Here is a 22,760-nt window from a genome sequence, read left to right as displayed (position 1 = left end):
AGAACAGAACGTAGCAAAATTCGCAGACTAACCTACAAATCAAGTAAAGTCTACCGAAACAAGTTTTTAAAATGAACACTCAAACAGACACGCAGTGTAAAAGGAAGATATTCGTGCTGATATTCGTGGAGAAGACCGCAACGAAATGAGTGCCAGGTTATAAGTAAAGAAATAAAGAAAAAGCGTCATTCCGCTGCAGAGGAATGAGTAAAAACCTCTCCATTCCATAAGCGATAAATGACTATATCTACATCGACGATTACATAAATAAAGAGCTTGAAATCTAAACAAACAGTCATTAAGACAATTAGAAATAAATGCAGACCTCCACAGAAGGGAAGCATTCGGAAGGCGAGTATAAAGACGGCAACGCCGTCCGAAGGAAAACAGAATGGCAGGCCAGAGCGGCCAGGGAGAAAACAGCTCCGTGACTTGTGATGGAGCGCTTCCATCCCGCCATAAAATTCAGGAGGTGGAATTTGCGTCCTCTTCATCATCCCACAAAGCTTGGGAGCCCCCAGACATGCACAGTGCGCCTGCGCTGACTTATATTAAAGTAGATGGTGGAACGAAGCCATTAAGGACTACTAGACGAGAACATCTCGCTGTATTTCATGCGAGCTGCATCTCCTCGTTTCAATTCGAGCGGCAGAAGGAAGAGCTTACGACGCCTGCGCAAAGATGGCGATGTCATAGCAAGGTAATGTTTCTCTCTGTTTAACGTCTCTCATTCCGCTGAGTTATTGCGATGAGAAATGCAAACACTTAAATCTCAGTACTTCAGAGATGGCGTATGATTTGCAGGTATAGCCCTCAATGCCACATAAAAAAGCTTTTAAAAATCAAGTCAAGAAAATACCGTAGTAATGATGTCCAAGTACTTACTAGAAGCCTGGGCGACATTGAAGTCTAATTTGTGAGGCATGGCTGGGTGCTACACCATTGCAGTTCTCTGAAAAGAAAGAAAGAAACAGATATTTTATTCTTATTTACAAACTCCAATAAAAGCAGATATAATATAATATTTTTGGTCTTCGTTCACAGCGGGGGACTTTCAAACTTTTCATATAAACACAAGAAGTTTTCTGGTCCTAAAAACTACAAAAATATGAGCGGCAATCGCCAGTTTCCAATAACTGTAACAAGCTCAGATGACAGTCTTCACACGATCCCAATCCACAGTAATTTGTGTACCTATTGGGAAATGATAACCGAATACACTAGTCGTTAGTCTTTATACATCTGCACGAAAGTTTGCACCATCCATAATGCTATCTTAATTAAATAAATGTAAAAAAGGAAATGTATTATTGAAATGAAAGGGTAATAGACAGATAACGCTGGACTAAAGGATGAAAAAGTATTCTCTCGTGCGTGTGTGTAGCACATATAAGTATGCATAGATATGCTTCAGGAATAAGCTGGTATTAAATATTCATGTATATATGAGCGCATAATTATACATGCATGTATGAGGAACAGAGATAGACAAAGACAGCAGTGAATAACTGAAGTAACAAAGCAGTTAGTGAAAAAAGTCTTTGACAAGGAATTTTCGTCTTAAACCTTAACACTTTCTTATGGGTTTCCTACACGATCAAAATATGCTTCCATGGATCTTAGTAATGAGCCACAAGTTTTATAGCCTAATATGAAGAACTTTTTACACATTACGAATGCAAGTATTTACCAACGCCAAAGTACAGGATCACTCTACCTCGACTTGTGTAAGGTCGGCCAGCAGTGAAGGCTCTGTATATCCTCACAACCAATGTTACTTTATTACAAAGCGCAATGCGTATCCATATAATCATTTTAGTAAAGTAGCAAAACAAAACAAAAAAGTCTACGGACAATAAACTCCACGTATAGATTTGCCATTTTCAAGACCACTACAGAAGAATGCAGACAGAAATATCTTTGCCAGAACTTGGAAATTGTGTCATGTCCCAAGGATGGAGATTTGCCGTCTCTAGCCTCATATACATTACTGCAAGTTTTATAGGTCAGGGTGCACATCATAGCACCGCTAAAAGAAAGCTAAAATTGGTAAAAAAAAAAATTAATCACCCTTGAAAATAAGACAAAAGATACTTATATATGAGCAAATGATACATACATATATATATTATATATATATATATATATATATATATATATATATATATATATATATATATAAAGGTTTTTTGCCACGAAGGAAAAAATGAAAAAGCGAGATAGCCAAGTACTTTCGGTCCTGTTTTATATACTTCGTGATCAAGTTATTCATAATATATATATATATATATATATATATATATATATATATATATATATATATATATATATACTATATTGAACAAGAATAACGTTGAAGTGGTTGTCATTCAGCGCCTCATAAGTGGCTAGGTTACAAAGCAGTGAGTAGCAATGACAGCATCTCCTCTGTGACTGAATACCAGCCAGGAAAGAGAAATGATATCTTGATATTTTCACCACACGAGAGCGAGCAGACACCTGAAATATGCAGCACCAGACGCTGCGCACCTCTTCAGTCCTCGCCTCTGCCAGTCACCATGAACTTCTCAGCCTATACTGATAGGTTTAGTCAGCTTTGGATTCAATCCAGTGGTGGGTCATTTTCTATTCTGTCGGTGTGGAATCATTTCACTGAATGCGATGCAAATATTATGCCTGCATTATGGAACACCGGAAAACTGTAATGAATACGTAGCAAGTCAAATCTTCTTTATCAGTAATGCGAATATTCTTTTCTTTATACCAACAACTTTAATAGGACGACATAATGAGCATAGATAATGAACTTAATTTATTTGGATATGATGTAGTAAATGAAAATGTTTAAATACATTTTTACTTAAAAAGTCCTATTCAAATAGTCTTAGCTCGATGAAAACATTGGTGCCACACTCCGTCATCACTTACTCAAATCTTACTTCGTGGTTTCCGATAATGGTTAGACATTATGAAGGAAGGATGATGAAACGTTCTTTCCACTCAAGCTTGGAGCTTTCCCCTACATACGCACCATTACATAATTACACACTACATACATACATACACATATATAAATAGATATAATATATATATATATATATATATATATATATATATATTATATATATATATATATATGGATATATATGAGAGAGAGATGAGAGAGAGAGATAGAGAGAGAGAGAGAGAGAGAGAGAGAGAGAGAGAGAGAGGCTCTATCTCAGTGGCTCAACAGTCCCTTCATATATTGCAGTCTTGGCTTTCAAAGACACTTGAAGCTCGCTTCCAGTACATCCCTTGTTTCAATTATTATACTGCTCCTCCTTCTCTGATCTTACCAACCTTAATATTGTTAACTCTTAAATACTTGTACGAGTCTACTGATTAAATTCTCTAAGTATCCATGCATAGTAGTAATATTCATTAAGCCTTCTTCCTAGTCTCCATTTACCATTATATTTTATTCTAGCACACACTTACTCCTAAACTTTCTGTTCTTGTAAACTTTTTCAGACTAATTTCTGGGCCTCCTTTCCTTTCATTTTTCCACATCAGCATCATGTCATCTACAAAAATCATCCAAACTCCATTCACGACCCATCTTCCTACCCAATAATTTTGCATCTACATCTACCCAATTTCCTCTGACTCCTCTCAGGGCTGACATCAACTCTTACCTCTCTTTATGGCCGAGGAGATAAATCATTATCATCTTAGATCCGACCATTTGGGTGTAAACTATTCGGAAAGTAAGGTGAATTAGATATTTATTAGTTACTTTGCTTTATATTTGGAAAAAAATTCATGAGTTTCTATTTAGTAAAGATCTAATAAATAATATATATATATATATATATATATATATATATATATATATATAGTATATATATATATATAAACGCTCCAAGAAGAGGTCCATTGGAGGACGAAACTGTTGGGCATTTTCTGAGATATACCTTTTTTCATTTTCCTATGTGGGATACAACTGAATTACTATATCTTCGTGCCTAAGAAGATTACCAGTACTATATATATATATATATATATATATATATATATATATATATATATATATATATATATATATATATATGGGGATACAATCCACAATGAAGTAAATTCCTCTTGTAGTTTAAAATATATATTACTTGTATAGGATTAAAGCTTTCGACCATCAACTGTGGTCTTGTTCACTTTAGTGAACAAGACCACAGTTGATGGTCGAAAGCTTTAATCCTATACAAGTAATATATATTTTAAACTACAAGAGGAATTTACTTCATTGTGGATTGTATCCCCATTTACTTAGAGGTACGACATAGTACCTGGCTTCTGCATATATATATATATATATATATATATATATATATATATATATATTATTTATATATGTGTGTGTGTGTGTGTGTGCGTACATATATAATATATTATTGTGTATATATATATATCTATATTATATATATATATATATATATATATATGTGTGTTGTTGTGTGTGTGTGTACATATATGATATTATATATATACATATATATATAGATTATATATATATATATTCTGTATATATCTATATATATATATATATTTATATATAATATATATATATATAAGTGCTTCACATATTGCAGTCTTGGCTTTCACAGACCCTTGAAGCTCGCTTCCAGTCGTTGGCATACACCCGGGTACATCCCTTGTTTCAATTATTATACTGCTCCTCTTATATATATAATAAATATACACGACCCATCTTCCTACCCAATCTAATATATATATTATATATATATATATATATATATATATATAATATATCTACATGCATATATTTATATATACATATGTATATCAAATTATAACATTTTTAACACTTCTTGATTTATTAACAGCCATTAAGCTACAAAAGTCGTTTAATAGCCATTTCACGCAATTTCGGGAATATCCCAGAAGGGGAGCTATCACTAAAGGGGAATATTTTCAAGTGATATTCCTGAAATAGCGAGAATTGAATATTGAACGACATTTGTAGTGTAATGATTATATATATCATATATACAGATAATATATGTATTTGTATGCATACATGTATATATAATACATACATGTGTGTGTGTAAGTATGTGTGCGCGGCGCGTGAGTTTAGCTATGGCTAAAAGACAGATAAAAAACGTAGATTCATTTACAGTATACAAGCATGTTGAAGTGTAAACACATATCTGAATCTATGCTGAGAGAGAAATAAAGAGAGAGAGAGAAATTATAAGACTTCCATAGAACAAAAGTTTTCATTCAGGCTGGATTACTTCGTGAGAAGTAATAACTCCAAGATCCCTTCTTTCTCAAGTTCGCGGATATCACCAGAAATGGAATCATACTTTAACCATTTTTGAGAGTGGTGTAATATTTCATAATGAATATAACTTTTTCCAAAATATCTCCAGGATAGGTCAGAATAAGAAAACAAAAAACCTTGGCCTTTTATTTTTTAAGGAATATGGTCGTGAAGATAAAATGGCGAGAGAAAACAAATGAGTTGACATTAGGCAAGATTTTCAAGAAAGAAATATGGTATATTCTTTTTCAAATTTATAACACAATAGGCTACGTAAGTATAAAACTTGAATATCTTTATAAAAGTTAAATTGGGGTATCTCTTCTATGGAGGGTTACCTATGATTTAAAAGTCTTAATTTCCTATTTTCCAGCCTAACTACTACTACCTCATCCATATTTATTGTAAATATTCCAATCAGTATTTTTCAAAATATCTATTCCAGTGAGATAAATAATGTAGGTAAATGACTTAAAAACTCAATTGATTCTCACTCGGCAACACCTTTGCAATGATACTAATAGACAAAACTAGTAATTTGAGATTAATGGCTCCATGACTGCTACCTGATAGCATCTATGACAGGTTCATCTGAATCAGCTCAACTGATACTGTTGAGGAAAGTGTTCAGTCATATCATCATTAAGTTGAAAAAATTACTTACCCTAAGAAGGCCATATTTTTGCTTCAGTTTTTTCCTTACTCATCTATTACTTGGCATGAATGCTCAAAACGTCGTTAGTGGAATGTTGCAAAGAGGTTGTAACGAAAAGTGGGCCTTCTGACTAACAAATTGGTCTCTGATTTTGTGAGAGGTAGGAAAGTAACTTTTGAGGAGAAGTGAAAGTGTTTGTGATGGGGGAGATGTGGGATATATCAGTTATGGACGAGATTTGCTGTATCCTTCTGTTTCGGGTTAATCGTCTGTTCCATATGGTACAGTGACGCAGCTAAAAACCATCTGGACAAAATAAATAAATAAATAAAAAACAACTTAAAATTGCTTATTATATTTAATATAAAAAAAACAGATTTGCACGGCTAAATTTAACCTTAAATAAAATAAAAACTACTGAGGCTAGAGGGCTGCAATTTGGTATGTTTGATGAATGGAGGATGGATGATCAACATACCAATTTGCAACCCTTTCGCCTCAGCAGTTAAGGATCTAAGGGCGGACAGAGAAAGTGCGGACGGACAGACAAATGGTCATCTCAAAAGTTATATTTCACAGAAGACCAAAAATATCATCGCATTTTTCATTTAAGTACAAATTTGGTAACAAGAAGTTAAACGGTCTGTCTTCGTCGACGCCTCTTTTAACAGCACGTATTATTATGATTGCTATCATTATTATTATTATTATTGGGAGGAGCAGTAGCAGTCAATAAGGTTAGTCCTAAGAACATCCTGCTTCATCAAGAGGAATGTTCCCCTAAAATGGACAGGAATGTAGGTTGCTGAAGCATTTAAAACAAGAAATTGTTTAATGATTTTCTTGTTTTAAATGATTCTCTCATTACTCAGTTGCCTATATTCCTCTGTCTTTTGAAATTTATATATAATATCATATATATATATATTATATTATATATAATATGTAATTATGTATCTAATATAATATATATATATATTATCTATATATATGTAGATTAATATAATAATAATATATATATATAATATATATATAGTATATATACTATATATATGTAATCAAAGTACATGCACGTGACTTTAGTATACGCAGGAAGAACCAGGTACGCTATTATTTATATATATATATATATATATATAAAATATATATATATATATATATATATATATAATATATATATATACATATGTATATATGTGCGTGTGTGTGTGTCTGTGTGTCGCGCAACTGATTCAAAAAGTTAGTTGAAAATCATAATGCTAACTGTAATATAATGGAAAACATATCATATTTCTGAATATTTAAAACAAAGAATTAAATGCCCAATTAATTCTGTAAGGAACGGTAAAAACGGTAAATGGAAAAACGATTTCCAAGATGACCCCATTCGTTAGATATAGAGAAAATGAAATGTAATTATGTCAAAGCCTAAAGTAACAGCCACTTGTGGTTTATTAACTGTTTAGAGGAATAAGAACATATGCTGGCATAAGATCAGCTAATTCCAACGCAACTAACAAACTTGTAGAATAATTTAGTAAGCTCATTCCCTTGAAATTTAATTGCATTTTGAGAAAATCGAAAGAAATTTTAATTAGAGACTGCAAATCAGCTCCATTAAAAATTTTCTACCATGCAACAAAAGAGTGTTTACCATGTATATCGAAATCTCTTGCGCGAGTTAAGTTTTCTCTGTTGAATACTTTAACGTGGTTATCAGAGTTATTTACTTATAAACACACTATGTACGTTGCCTTTCATACATGCAAGGTCGGTCGCACAGATAGCCCAATGTCTACGCCCTTGGATTTTCTTTTACAAACGGCACAAATCTCTCATTTTTATATGCAACTCATAACCATATTAGCATACAAATCCATCAAAACATTTCCAATTTAAATGAATCACATAAATTAGTTACTTCAAATCTGAGAAAAAGATTCGTAAACATTTGTTCATCAGTGTTAGTGTATAATCTCAACAAACAAACATAAACTTGGAAAAGTTAACAACAATAGACACTGTCTCACTTGCAACGGTATACCACGAGAACTCGATAACAATACAAAGTTAAAGAGAATTGATTCATCATCACCAAAACACTGAATCAATCTATCCTCTGGTCATCAGGCAAGACCACCAACGGTTTACAAGTCTGAAAGAGGGATTAGCACGACAACATATTTGTCAACACTATCCCCGCGACTCGAAATATAGGTAAAAACATGAAATCACTGCAATGCAGTTAAACATATGCAATCTTTAAAAATTCACAAAAAGTAATGTGTGTAGGTTATGAGCGGTAGGTAAAGAGTGATGGTATTAAATTTCGACGAAATTATCATCATTTAATTTTCAACCTACGGGAAAAATCTTTATGCATGGTTATTATTGAAATAAAACGCCTCTTCAGTCAATGCAAAAATCTAAACAAGGTTTTGTAAAAGTCCTCAATGAAACGAAAAGTAAACAAACAAGAAGAAGAAGAAGAAGAAGAAGAAGAAGAGGAGGAGGAGGAGGAAGGGAGGAGGAGGAGACTGAACGAGTGTTAAACCTAATTCAAAACAACTCGTTTCTCTAATGAAGAATAATCATCGGCTAATGACAAGAAGGGAACGCCAGGCAGGTATTGATCTGGAGGGGCTTCTGGCCAACATCAGAGGAAAAGCCCCTTTATGCATATGACGATACAGCTTTTGTTTGATGTTTATACGCCTGGCCGTGATGTGTGCTTTGATTATCTCACCCCGGAATATTTATGACCTCGTTTTCATTTCGCCTTTTGCATTTGATCTACATGGAGATGCAACACGACGAGATGGAAGCTTAGATTATTCACGTTTGTCAGCATCTCGTGGGAGTCCATCGGCCATGGCGTTTGTCACTTTGAAAGTTAGTTTTAATACTTTTTATTGAGCGTGTTTTTCTTCATTTACAATTCATTCGGCTTCCTTTGTTATTACACTATCAACAGATTTCTCTTGGACCAAATTCAGACGTCTTCATCCTGACTTTGCTTTTGTCGCTCAAGGCATTTTATTCATTCATGTGGAATTTTGTCCCATTTCAATTCATACACAGTATTATGTTCCTTTGGATTTACCAAGTCGGTCACCTTTAAAGACTCATATGTTTCAATTGAAATATAAGTACCATGAATTTCAGCACAAAAATGTTATGGAATTTTCCCCTTTATAAAATGTTCTTGTTCAACAGTGAGACTGTACATAGAAGGAGGCGCTGATTTCTCTCCCATCATCTAGACGATGAAATAAATCCAGGGAAATGGGACGGACAAAAGGGGAATTGTGAGCAGAGTCTTAGAGGAGAAAGGAAACCTCCGCACCTTAGGAAAGACCAAGACAAATTTATCCTGTTTCCACACAGGAGCTTCTTCTCCTTCTATGAAGATTCCCTCCTCGTTTACTTCTCCCCTCAAAGCCAATTCTTAATAATATCTTTTTTTCCATCTCTATGATCTTGAAGGGCGAGTCTTCATCTTTGACACTTTTATTCTTTCCGTCTCCTTATTTCAAACGTTTCTCGTCTCATTTTTCGGAGTATTATTATCTCTTCTCTGCATTCTCTTTCTTCTACTCTTCTTCTCTTCTAAGAAGCCCCTTATTTTTAACCTCCTTCAACTGATTCTTCTTGTATCAAAATTCTCAAGACTCTTGGGAGATGCAGGCTCTTCGGCACGAACGAATTGGAGCCTATGCAACGGCTATCCCGTGAGGTTAACGTGCATGGCCGAATTACTCTATTTTTAACTTTGGAAAAGGTCACAGCTGCGTTTGATGTTCCTTCTCCTTCTTATTCATTTCGCGTCTTCCCTTGCCTTTCGCCCTGAGAGAGAGATACATTCAGCACATATATATATATATATTATAGATTATATATATCTATATTATATATATATGTATATATTATATAGATAATATATACATATATATTTATATATATATATATATAGGTATATATACATAGAATATATATATATATATATATATCTATATATATATATATATGTATATATTTATATATATATATATAATATATATATAGTTATATATACATAATATATATATATATTATAAAATAATATATCATATCATAGATTACATTTAAACAAGTTAAATTTAACTTTATTTTAATTAACATGGATTAATATAAATGAATTATAACAAGTCTAACCCTAATCATTCTGACAACTCTGGAAAATATATGGAAAAAGACTTTAAATGAAATCTTTTATCTGCTTAATTAACAAAAAAACATTTAATTGGGTAAAATTTCCAGTTATTTTTCAAAGATTTTCTCCATGATGAAATCAAGAGTATTTTTTCGGCATCTTTGAAATAAGAGTCTGCTCCAATTCTGTTTCTTGGTTAATATTTTTTTTCAATTAGAATTAAAAGCATGTGTGTGTTTTTTTAATTCATTTGGTGTAAATAGGATATGGGATGATTTAATTGGATCTCAAAATCGATAAACTAATTATTGCCAAATAAGCAGAATTTGATCGTGCATGTTAGGTGTGTTCAAAATATTGAACTTGTGCTGATGCTACGAACGTCTAATCATCGTCCTGTAAGGGACTATACTCGGTTTTTTTCCATCTGTCCACCCGCCTGTGGTACTCGTGCATGGTAACACTGCGTTCCGGGCTCTAAACAGTTACGCTATGTGTAAGTTTTAGGCAAATAAAAGGATATCTGGGTGTACATTTGCAACTGAAAAGTGTTTTAATAGAATATTAACGGTGTAATTCGCATACCGTAAATTATTAAAATACCTTTCAGTTGCAAATGTACACCCAGATATCCTTTTATTTGCCTAAAACTTACACATAGCGTAACTATTTAAAGCCCGGGACGCAGTGTTACCATGCGCGAGCTCCACAGGCGGGCGAACAGATGGAAAAAAACCGAGTATAGTGTGCATCAGGACAAGTGTTGGCAGCTCCTGTGACTAGACCTGAGATGTCAATGGACCTTATGAAGTTCAGAAGCATCATCAAGAATCATACGTTATTGTGGATTCATTTGCTTTAACACTCATCGTACTGCTGCTTCGAATTAAAAATCAACAAATGTTTAGGTGTCTGAAATCATTCTGTACACCCAACTAACAAGAAGGCATCAAAATAAACTAGCAGTGAGGTTCTAAGCTATTCTGATGGTTAGTGGATTAAGCATCATAAAAAAATATCAGTCTCGTGTAATTACTATATCGAATACTGTACATGATTCTAGTTTTATACACATTTGTATAAACCAGTCGGAAGTTCCTGGGCACAACGTAAAAGTAGCTACTTGAATATAATCTTCTGATAAGATCTTGCCGCTCCCTTGAGCAAAGTTAATGTTCATCGCCTTTAACTTCAGTACCTAAGGCTACTCAAAAATACAGTTCGCTAATCAATATCTTCTAGACAAATTCGTTACGATATTGTAAAATAAAAAAAGGTCCTTGTGAAGTCCGCAGTTCAAGAGCGGATAGCGAGTACGTGCATCAGATTTTTCAGTCCTTCCCTAAGACTTAAGGTCAACAAAAGGACGAAGCAAATAAGCAACGAAGTCATGATGGAAAGAAAAAGACATCAGTCACCGATAAAGGAGAGATACAGGGTGGCATTTTACCGTGGGCTCGGCGAAAAACTGACCCTCTTTGAATTCCACTATTCGACACAGTGTAGGATTCTTCCATCATCATATCCTTTACCAGAGAGCATATACAAAAATGACGACCCTACAGAAGCACACACCAAGAAAAAGCGCTGATGTACAATGTCAATGAGCGAAGAAACGTTATCCAGATATGGTTCGAGATGACGCTTCGACAAAAACACTAATCAATACTTGTCAGTAAATGGGAGATGTATTATGAAATGACTTCCAACCAATGCAAACCGATTTAGACGTAGTTTCTATAGACTCTTTGGGCCTCTACTGACCTAAATCGACCTGGCAATTAGTCGACAGTGGTTAATCGTGGTCAGTGTGGAGTATAGCATTCGGGATAGAAACCATTTTACATTCGACTTACTGAGAAGCGATGAGTAATACGTCCAGGAGATATATCTGTTATGAAAGTGAGAAAAGGCCTCATTATTTATTATGATATGCAAGATATGCGTACATTTATTTAAGCAGACGGAGACAACACTACAAAATATTGACACGGTAGAAATATCGAAAATGGTGAGACTGTCAAAAAAGAAAAAAAAACGATCCTTCAAGTAAGAAGAGACGGGGTTAATGATTTATGAAATCAGGTCACTTTCTATTGTTCCTTAGACCTTCTTGGGTCCCGAGCTCAAACTTTAAAGCCGATTCTGCTCTTACAAGAAAATCTTTTGGATATCGTATGAGGGACACACCCCGGCGGAATGAGGGATACTACCGTGCAAGGACATCCACTGTTCGATTATGAGATTTCTTCTCACTCCCCAACCAAGCTACGATAAAAGACAGTCGAATAAGGAACAGCTACATAATTTGTGGACTGATTCAGCAGGAGCATACTGGATTTTGGAGAACACGCCATTCACTCCATGAGAGAGAGAGAGAGAGAGAGAGAGAGAGAGAGAGAGAGAGAGAGAGAGGAGCCTCTCACACACACCTCACGTCCGGTTGCATGCTACCGTAGGCGAGGCCATCCATAATGCAAAAGGTTTCCATTTATAAAAGAGATCATCGAGACCATCACTCAGTTTGAGAAGGTTCGAAAGGCCGTCCGAGTGTTGAACATATTCCGAAAATTGGAGGCAAGAGAAAAGAAGACAAAAGTCTTCCAACTCCATTTTCCTTCTATTTTTCTTCATTTTAACACGCGTCTTCATATTTTGTTCGATTTTGCTTATCCATCTTCTCTTGGTGCTGCTTTTCTTCGTTTCCTTTCAGGAACAATATTTTGTCTATCTGATTTCAATAGGACTTTTATTTCCTTTTTTTTATTTCGTATTTTCCTCATCATGTTCTTCTGCTAAAAATTTTCATACATCTTATCCATGTCTTTAATTATCTTTTTCATATAATTCATCCCATTCTTTGTTTTACCTTTCGACCTTGTCTTTGTTTCAAGAAACTACTACAGTATATTTCATACCCTTTCATTGTGTATTGGTTTCTATTTTATTTCTTGTGTGGTTTCATGGGTCATAAATTTCTTATTCATTTACTTCTTCATATTTCCCTTCATTCTGTCTTCCAGCCACCCTCTTCCTTCCTTACCTTATTTGCCTAACCTCTGGATCATCAACCTTCAATTCCTTTTTCTTCTCTCCGACTTAATTGTCAAAAGCAATCTCGCAAATCTGAAAGGCAAAAGTCGGGAAAACTGAATGCCTGGAATCGACGAAGACGTCCAAGAAGAAAAAGGGGAAACTTTTTCCATGGCCAATTCTTACAGCCAGAATCCATAACACACAAACGCGCGCATTCACTTCATTGGCCGAAAGTTTCTCTTAAACCTCTTTGCTGAATAACGATGAAGAGACAACTAGATTTACGTGCAAAGCAGATTTCGTCTGTGCTTAACTTCTGTTGCTGAGAGCGTGATCCGAATAGCAGTTAAATACCTACACACACACATACACACACTCACACACACACACACAGAAGACGGCGAGGTTGTGTTTCTTGGAGTTATTTCCTGAATAATGAAATTTTGAATCTAAAGAGAGAGAGAGAGAGAGAGAGAGAGAGAGAGAGAGAATCAGGTTGTATTTTTTGAAAGTCATTTCCTGAATAATGAAATTTTGAATCAATTGAGAGAGAGAGAGAGAGAGAGAGAGAGAGAGAGAGAGAGAGAGAGAGAGAGAGAGATTTTGTGTGTTTCCAAAAGTCATTACCCTGAATAATGAAAATCTTAATGTATCGGGAAAGAGAGAGAGAGAGAGAGAGAGAGAGAGAGAGAGAGAGAGAGAAGCGCAACTGGAAACTTCAACCTAAGGGAAATCGATGTAACGTTGAAACTGATATGAAGCTTATAATTGAAGCGGCAGAACCGTCTTATGCCGGAGGATTGAGACCTGATCCAACCCTGATAGCTGAGTCCGCTTCGCTTTCTGTTGCTTTAATAAACCAATACACGAAATAAATTCAGATTATATGGCGTTAAAAAAGAATTTGTAATTTACGGATAATACTCTCCATTGTATTTGCATTTAATAGTAATTAATCTGTTAATTATGCGTTGAAATTAGATTACGAGCTAACTCGGCATATCTTCATATTATAATACGCTCCTGAATGCATATAAATACTTATCAATGCGCTTTTTCTTTTCAGTTATAATTTATCAATACCTCAGTCATATCGTTAACATCATCGGTGTTTATCAGTGCAATAGTATTTCACACATGTAAACATACATCTGTGCATACATGCAAAATGATTAGGTTTGAGTTTTTATAAGTCATTTTTATTCTTGAAACACGATACAAATGTATACTAATGAGAAATAATGCCGGGCTGGATCACTCCTAATACACTCGAAAAACGTGGAAAGACCCAAGTTGAGAAACCAATTTTTCAGAAGTAATCCTGCGATAGATGATATGTACATTACTCATCACCCGCTACTTCAGGCTACTGCTTTATGTCAAGGACCCAAATATATTAGATACAGTTCTTGTGAAGAATGCTTCAGCCCACACCAGAGGCCCCATCTTGCTGAATCCAAATAGAATCGTCCCCGTCAAATAGTAGAGATGGAACACGGTTGGATTTAGATTCCTTTACCGATACTCCTCAGGCTGTGGATTAGTTGGATCTCTATCAAAGTAAAACAAACGACAGGGGAGAATGAGTCCAGGACAAAGGTTTTTAGGAGACAAGGTCAGAATAGACAGGAGATTGTGCTAACGGTGAGGCTATTCACTCAGATATCTGCTACTTTTTTCCATTGTTCCTCTTTCCACAACGCCTGCACTGCGCTAAGGCTCACTTTACCGTCTTATACCCAATATTCATAAAACTGATTCAGTTGAACTCTTAATAAATTGCATTGTATGAGAATGTGGTAAAATGATATTCAGCGAAAAGTGACAAGAAGCACGTTCGTATCCGATGTCCAACTGTACTCACTGTGATTTTTTCAAGTTTATGTAATATAATGTAATAGAGAAGAAACCATTCGCCCAAGGATGGCAGCGTACTAATGCTCTCAGGACCTTTTGTCGTTTAAGTTCCAGTGTGAAATTTCCGTATTATGTTTCTAGCTTGAGGTTGAAGCCGATTCTACAGTCGGAGGCTGTGAACACGGGTTATTTCAACTTTTCTCCTCTCTCTCTCTCTCTCTCTCCTCTCTCTCTCTCTCTCTCGGTTTAAATGCTCTCCTCATTTCTTCACCGGCCAGCCTCACTCTCCGGATTAAACTTTCAACTGCATGCACACACTTGTGAATTAAGGTATAAACTTTAGCTTGAACAAATCATTAACCAAGTACAAAAATGGTAGTTTAAGTCAAAGCATATACCTATCCATAAAAAAAAGGAAAAAGAAAAGAATCTGGAGTTACAGTGTCTCAAACTCTCAAGCAAAAAATGGTCATATTTCCGAGGGAGCTTCCTGTGCCTGTTCGGGTGAGCCTCACTGCACTTCACCCCAGTTGGAGAACTGCCGTTCCAGATTTCTTAAATTGTTTCATTTTGTTTTCCTTTTCATTCGTCTTTTATTCTTTTTGCTGCCCATGAAAGAGAATAACGCGTAACAACATAGCATCCTGGCTCCAAATTATCAATAATTAACGATAAAACTGTATATAGGTTTATTCACTATGAACGAAGAACAGCAAAGAAATCCATTAAATGGGATACACACAATTAAGCATATTAACGTCAAGCTACTGCCGCTGCCTTTTAGCTGAAGAGAACCGAATATCAAGAGAGAAATACACAGTAATCTTCTCCATTTCGTCGAAAACAAGGCGCAATGATTTTCACGGATGAGCAAACACGCGTTTTAAAAAAAGAGGTGCGTCGGCAAGGAAGAGCCAAAACAAAAGGCAGACGACAACAAAAGAAGCGAAACTTATGATGCGAGCGAATTGACCATGAGCGTGAAACGAGGTGCTGGAGACAGTTGTCTCGCGAGTGAACGATGCGCTTGAGGAACTTCGCTGGATTCGTAGATGTTTGCGTCAACAAGGTCCCAAGTTCGCCGGGACTCTGATAATAGTCATATAAACGGCACAAACAGGCTCATCAAGCTGAGTGCCTTTCTTTTAGTAGGCTATCGTTTCTCCTAAAGCCCCTAAAGGACCCTTTTTCATATTTTTCCCATAGCTGGTATAGTATAGTATAGGGCCTCTTGACACATCTTTTTTTCCGGCTATGGATTTTGGAAAATGTTGTGCTCTTGACAGTTTCAGCCCATTTGTTTATCCAATTTTCAATTATTTTGTGGTTCATCGCTGAATAGTCAGTATATACACTGACCAGCAAAATCAAATAATGACCTCCACGAAAAATGTACTATTTTCTAAACTGGACAGACATCACTGAGGATATCGCTTCACTTTCCTACCTTCTACACGCTCTAGGAGTGCATAAACATGTACGTGAAAGTGTCAAGTTTTGTTATTCATTCTTCTAGAAGTAAAGAGGTAAGAGGGAATTATGATACATAATAGTTGTCGCTATTAATAAGACAAATACTTCGTGATATGGGAAATTCTTTTCATTCGCTTTTTATTCTACAAGACCAAAAGTTTGGTTTCATATACAAACGGAGACTAAAGGGGAAGTTTTATTGCATAGGGGCTCAACTGCGATACAGAGGGTGAATGTGGCATGAATGCTGTATTACTTTTCTCTATAGCCACCCACTGTTTGGGAAACCATGTTATATAATATATATAACATATGGTCTATATTTATATGTGTGTGTGTATGGTATGCATATATATATACATGCACAAACATGTATGTTTGTGTGTTTTTTGTGTGTGTGGCGTGTGTTGTGTGTATTGTGGCACGCGCGTGCATGTGTAAATACAGACAGATGGACAGATCCAGAAATACATATACGGTAAATACAGAACGAAATAATTTCGTAACGAAAATCCCCATGTGGCAAGAGGCCATAATAAGCTCTCGACAAAACCCTGAAAAAAGCTTAATGACTAACTTTTCGAGTCGTAGTTCGGGCTGAGGAGGATAATCTTCTTATAGCGAATAGTTAGAAGTAAAATGTTCTCTCTCTCTCTCTCTCTCTCTCTCTCTCTCTCTCTCTCTCTCTCTCTCTCTCTCCTTTATTTCAGGTCTTCTACTGCACTCTGATGTTCAAAACTAGATTTAAAATGGAAAGACTCTCTCTCTCTCTCTCTCTCTCTCTCTCTCTCTCTTATTCTAGGTCTTTCTACTTCACTCTGATGTTGAAAACTAAATTTAAAATAAAAAGAACTCTTTACCTTTCACAGGGGTTCTCTCTCTCTCTCTCTCTCTCTCTCTCTCTCTCTCTCTCTCTCTCTCTCTCTCTCTCTCTCGTGTTTCCCGGCTTTCTTAAAACACCCGTTGCAACTGACATTATTCGAGAGAGAAAAATATAGATATAATACTCTGTTCTGAAGCCACCAGTTTGATAAAATATTAACATACATGTATCATTTATAGAAATATTTGTATGTGGACAGTGTAATATAAATTCGGTAAAATAGTAAAACATTAGTTAGGTGAATTCTTTTTATTGAAAATTAATATGAAGATATGATTATGAAGAATAAGGAAGCCCCTCCATTCTCCAACTCTTCTTATCTTTCGAGAATATCCTAGGCACTGAATTTTGATAGTCAATATCTTTTAATATATTTGCAAAAACAGTGTTAAGAATTTTTATGGTTTGTTTTCAATATGATCATAATCTTTGCTTCGGCCGCCTTTGAATTCTAATGTTTTTGGACTGAGATATATTCAATTATATTTTTCCATGTATTTTCACTGGACCGTTTTGAATACCTAAAATGAATAACATAAAATATTCGGTATTCATTATGCCCACATACAACAATAACAAATAGTTTTGCTTATAGACTTCCGGTTAATTATTTGTAAATGAAAATCATATACCGTTTATCTAATATCTTTGACAAATCATATCTGGTGAAGTTTACAGGATACAGGCTTTCTGTTGCTTAGACCGCTTTTCCTCTCAAAATATTTCAACGAATGAAAATATTTTCATAAATTTGTAAAGCCTACTAAAATTTATCAATGTCTTACTTCCTGTATACATTTTTCAACAAAAAAACTGTTATTTCCTCGTAAATCTGGAATCTTTAAATAGAACTAATTTGTTTTGCAGTTTAGTATATCTTTGTAGTAATACTGAAAATGTTATTTTTAACTTTATATTCTTACTTGAAAACTGTTCCTGGGCAACCTCTTATAATTATCAACGTAGTAATAATTATTATACAAACTAATTATAATTTCTTGTTTTTTATTTTGATAATAATTAATTATTTCCATTTCCTTCTTTCTAAAACTTTGAATTCATGCCAGCTCTTTCATTTCCTCAATTTTAACATTTCTTTCACATGAGAAATCGTATCTGTCTTACTTATTCTAATTATTATATAAAATCATTTATGGCAAGGTTCCTATGTATCTCAAATTATTTTTGCTATTCTTAGCACTAGTATCGTTATGAACCGATCGCCTGCGAAGGTCAGCAATATAGAGAATGCCGAGACGACCAAACCACAACATGAAGACGATACGTACCTTCCAGAAGTCGGATTGTAGCATGTGAAGTTGCAATCTAATAAGATTATCAAAGCTTAGTTAAATAACCGATAAGCAAACGATTTTCATAGTGATTAAATTTGTCAAATGTCATATATTTTTCGAAATTTTCAAAATTAGCTAGTCATCAAATGAAAATGCATAATATTGCCATTTCGTGATGCTAGTGAACCACTCTTCAAATTTTTTCGTCTAAAATATTATTCATTAGTATTCAATCAGCTTTATACGATAACAAGAATAGCTCAATTTAAGCAATACGTCTTTCGTCATTGTCGAGGGAAGTCTCAGTCCGTACCCACAGTGCAATGAAATCCGCCGAGTAAAACGCAGGACGATAAGAGCACTAATAGGCGACAGTTTCTAAATTTTTGCCGTACCTATTAGAACTGCTGGCAAGTCACGGAAGCTTCTAATTCGTACCTTTCAATCATCCACTCACTCGTTCGCTTCTGTGGTTGTCTGACTTCGTTGTACTCCTGTCAACCACGCCAGGCTCGGAACGTTTACATCTCCATCGGTTTCGTACGAGACTAAAGGCATTAACACTACAGTCAATCCTCCTTTTCAGTCTTTGCTCTGTCGGTTAGATTGGCACTAGAGGGTATTGCCATTTCCATGCTTTATCATGCTTTTCTGGCAACAAAGTCTTGGGTCCCTAGAAAGAATTAATTTCCAGTTTACTGATGAATTCTTTAAACAATTTCGTCGGAAATTGGTAAGTTTTCTCCACCTACACTGCACGCAACAGTCAAATAGTTTCGTGTACTAACACCAGAGACATGCTGGAGTAACAAGGTTGGAGAATTTTTCCTTGCATTAGCATTAGAGGCAAAATGCGTCATGTATGAATAGATTACAAAAACGAGGAATATAAGATTATGATAAAAACAACAATAAAAGTCTACCTCACATCAAGATGGAACCCAGGAATCTCGGGTGAAAGGCGAGGGCGATATCAACTGGACCAGAGAAGCCATAAATAAGCTTATAACCAAATTTTATATATATATATATATATTATATATATATATATATATATATATATATATATATACACCTGTATTCAATCCCAATGCCTAGCTGAAATTCATTTCTAATCCACAAGTGTCTGCATGCTGATTTCCAGGTTCTTAAACTGCAATTCAGAAAGGGAATAAGCTAAATACCCCCTCTCCATCTGGAGGGTTTGTTTCGTACGGAGATATGTGAAAACGAAAAATGAAGAAATATAGTCTATGTACACGAGATACGATACGGCCAAAACAAGGGTTAATTATAGAAAAGGAGAAAATTCAAGATCACTTTACTTGATATCCAAAACCAAGCCACTCTCTACCACGACATAAGACTGAAATCCACTCAGCACGTGTGTGTCTGTGTGTGTTTGTATTTGCAAGTCTCATTTTTTATGACGAAACAGACGATCACGGCCTATCGGGTGTTTCTTCAACAACCTGCATTTTAAATAATTCAGGAATGACTTTAACCGAGATTTTCACTACCTGTTGTGCAACAAAATGGATTCAGCATGATAGTTTAAGAATCATTAAGCCCTTTGCTTTCACGATCTGTAATATCAACCTTGGTATACCTATACTAATCATACACGATTTCAAGAGCAACGTCGACTTAAGAGTTTTCGGCCAATCCATTACTATATCAAATATTTACGTACCAAATATAACAAGACAGTTTGTAAGCGATTATATATGAATCAGCTAATATTGTATTCTATCTACAATACTAAAAAAAATAACCACACTGTCAATATCATGGCTCTGTATGTGGTGTATTTCTTATCATCACTGAACATCAAGCGCAATAACATATTCATTTCTTAGAATTTACTATTGTGTCCAAGTACCATTAATGTCGATTTTCATAAAAAAATGGTTTCATTTAATTTCAAAGCATAACAATTAAAATAAATAATGAAGCAATCAATAGATTGTTTAAAATGTCATACACGAAAATAAATCATCCATAACCTTTAGTGAGACGCCAAGTGAGTACAATAAACATGGCCTCCAACCACCACCACAAAAAAAAAGTATAATAACAGAAAAACAAGAAAAAGCGCACTGTATATCGACGTTGCGAAGAGAGGAACTTATGGACTAAAGAAATGACCTGAATAGGACACAATTCTCCTGATCGATGTAATGGTAAGTAGGTTAACCATGATGTGTGTGTGTTTGTGAGAGTAAGCACCTGAGGGAAAGTATAGTGTGTTCACTACATACATACATTCATACATACATACATATATATATGTGTGTGTGTGTGTGTGTGTGTGTGTGTGTGTGTGTGTTTATATATCATGCCATTCACCTTAACTGAATGAGGATCCAGAGAAAAAAACTAAAGCAAAGGTCACTGCCTCATTCATACTTTGAGTGCTGATTGGTGGATGAACCTCTGTAAAGTAGAACTTCAATATTTGCTACTTCATACACCTGCACAGAGGGCACATCAGCAGTACATCGAACACCTGTTATACACACACACATATACACTTGCGTATGCGTTTGCGTATAGAATTATGTTTTGTTGAACTCGCAGTAGATCATTGTCTTCTTTGTTCTCTGGTCTCTAGTTTAAAACAGAAAGCGCGCCATGAGATCATTAATGGGAAAAACCCATTTTTCTGGACATTTCTAGTTTATCATCCGGTTTTTCGGAGCATACAGTTCTGCCATGAGAAGAGAGTGAATGGACCTCAAATATGAAAAAAATAAATAAAATATAGTAAAATAACAAAAACAAACACTGAAAAAGGTTCCTAGCGCTGTTAGCCGTGCAGTTCTCATCAATTATTTTTTGGATGATGTTGCTATCCCTAAGCCATATACACAGAGAACATAAAAGAGAAAGTACAGTATGAAAACACTATGCGTGCCGGAATGCAACATGATAATGAGCTGCATAATAATGTTGATGATGGGAAATTTAATTTTACCGAGCCTTGGAGCTTTAGAAAGCAAAGATTACGGACAATAAAGGGAGGAATGAACAAGCGAGGCATACACCCAAGTAAGAAAAGACATCAGCCTGGGGAACTTGCAGAAACTGTAGAGTAAAAGTTGTCAACATCATTATAAAAAGATAATCAGTGAAATATTTTAAGCGAATGGAAAAAATAAATTCACAAAAACTTGAGAAAGGAAATATTTACTGACCATCATAAAAGGGAAAGAACAGAATTGCGGAAAAAGTAAGCCAATGAGGACAGCACTATATTCGGTATTAATTACAATTAGGACCAAGATATGTTCAGAGGATACCGAGAGGATATGAAACTGCGAAGAGGATGGGAATACATGAAGTGTATAAAATTTAGACTCTTGGGATGAGGAAGTAACAGATATGTCAAATATCTACAAAGATATAAAGACAGCAACAACGATAATAATATTAATCTAATGAACAAATCGGTCAGTCCACATCTGGAGAAGCGTCTTCGCGTGCTACAGTGGCGTGTAAAGAGGCTATTCAAGGTAAGTAGACCAAATTAGAGGGGTGTCGTGCCAAGATGAATTGCCCATGACTCACAGACGGAAAAAAATAACATAATGCATATTCGATCAGCCGCTTGGCATTAAGAGGTCCTCGTTTACTGTGTTTTTACCCTGTGGACGTATGGCTCCCAGGCAACCCGAGGTTAGCAAGAATGGGCCGTGACGAAGCCTACTGTTCACAATGAACAGTTAACGAATGGAGAGAACTATGAGTGTTTGGAAACATCCAAATGACCCGGGCTCCAAGCTCGCATCAGGTTGCGCGTTTTGCTTTTCTATAAAAGAAAACTATTGAGCTGGCTTTGTGTGTCCTTCCGCACTTTTTCTGTCCGCCCTCAGATCTTTAAAACTACTGAGGCTAGAGAACTGCAAATTGGTATGATGGTTATCCACCCTCCATTCATCAAACATACCAAACTGCAGCCCTCTAGCCTCAGCAGTTTTTTTTATCTTATTTAAGGCTAAAGTTAGCCATGATCGTGTGTCTGGTAGTGCTATAGATTCCAA

General features: G+C 35.3%; 1 protein-coding gene across 3 annotated transcripts in view; it reads right to left on the bottom strand.

The window, feature by feature from the left end:
• Positions 1 to 22,760, bottom strand: part of LOC135201055 (centrosomal protein of 104 kDa-like) — a 458,443-nt gene that overhangs the window by 218,508 nt on the left and 217,175 nt on the right. For all 3 annotated transcript variants that reach the window (XM_064229911.1, XM_064229913.1, XM_064229912.1), the window contains exon 2: positions 886 to 952. In XM_064229911.1, the coding sequence (XP_064085981.1) occupies positions 886 to 925 (40 nt within the window). In that variant the 5' untranslated portion in view covers positions 926 to 952. The remainder of the gene's footprint in view (positions 1 to 885; positions 953 to 22,760) is intronic.

This window comes from Macrobrachium nipponense, chromosome 27 (assembly GCF_015104395.2).
Source record: "Macrobrachium nipponense isolate FS-2020 chromosome 27, ASM1510439v2, whole genome shotgun sequence".
NCBI classification, from domain to species: domain Eukaryota; kingdom Metazoa; phylum Arthropoda; class Malacostraca; order Decapoda; family Palaemonidae; genus Macrobrachium; species Macrobrachium nipponense.
This window is presented reverse-complemented; position numbering and strand designations above follow the sequence as displayed.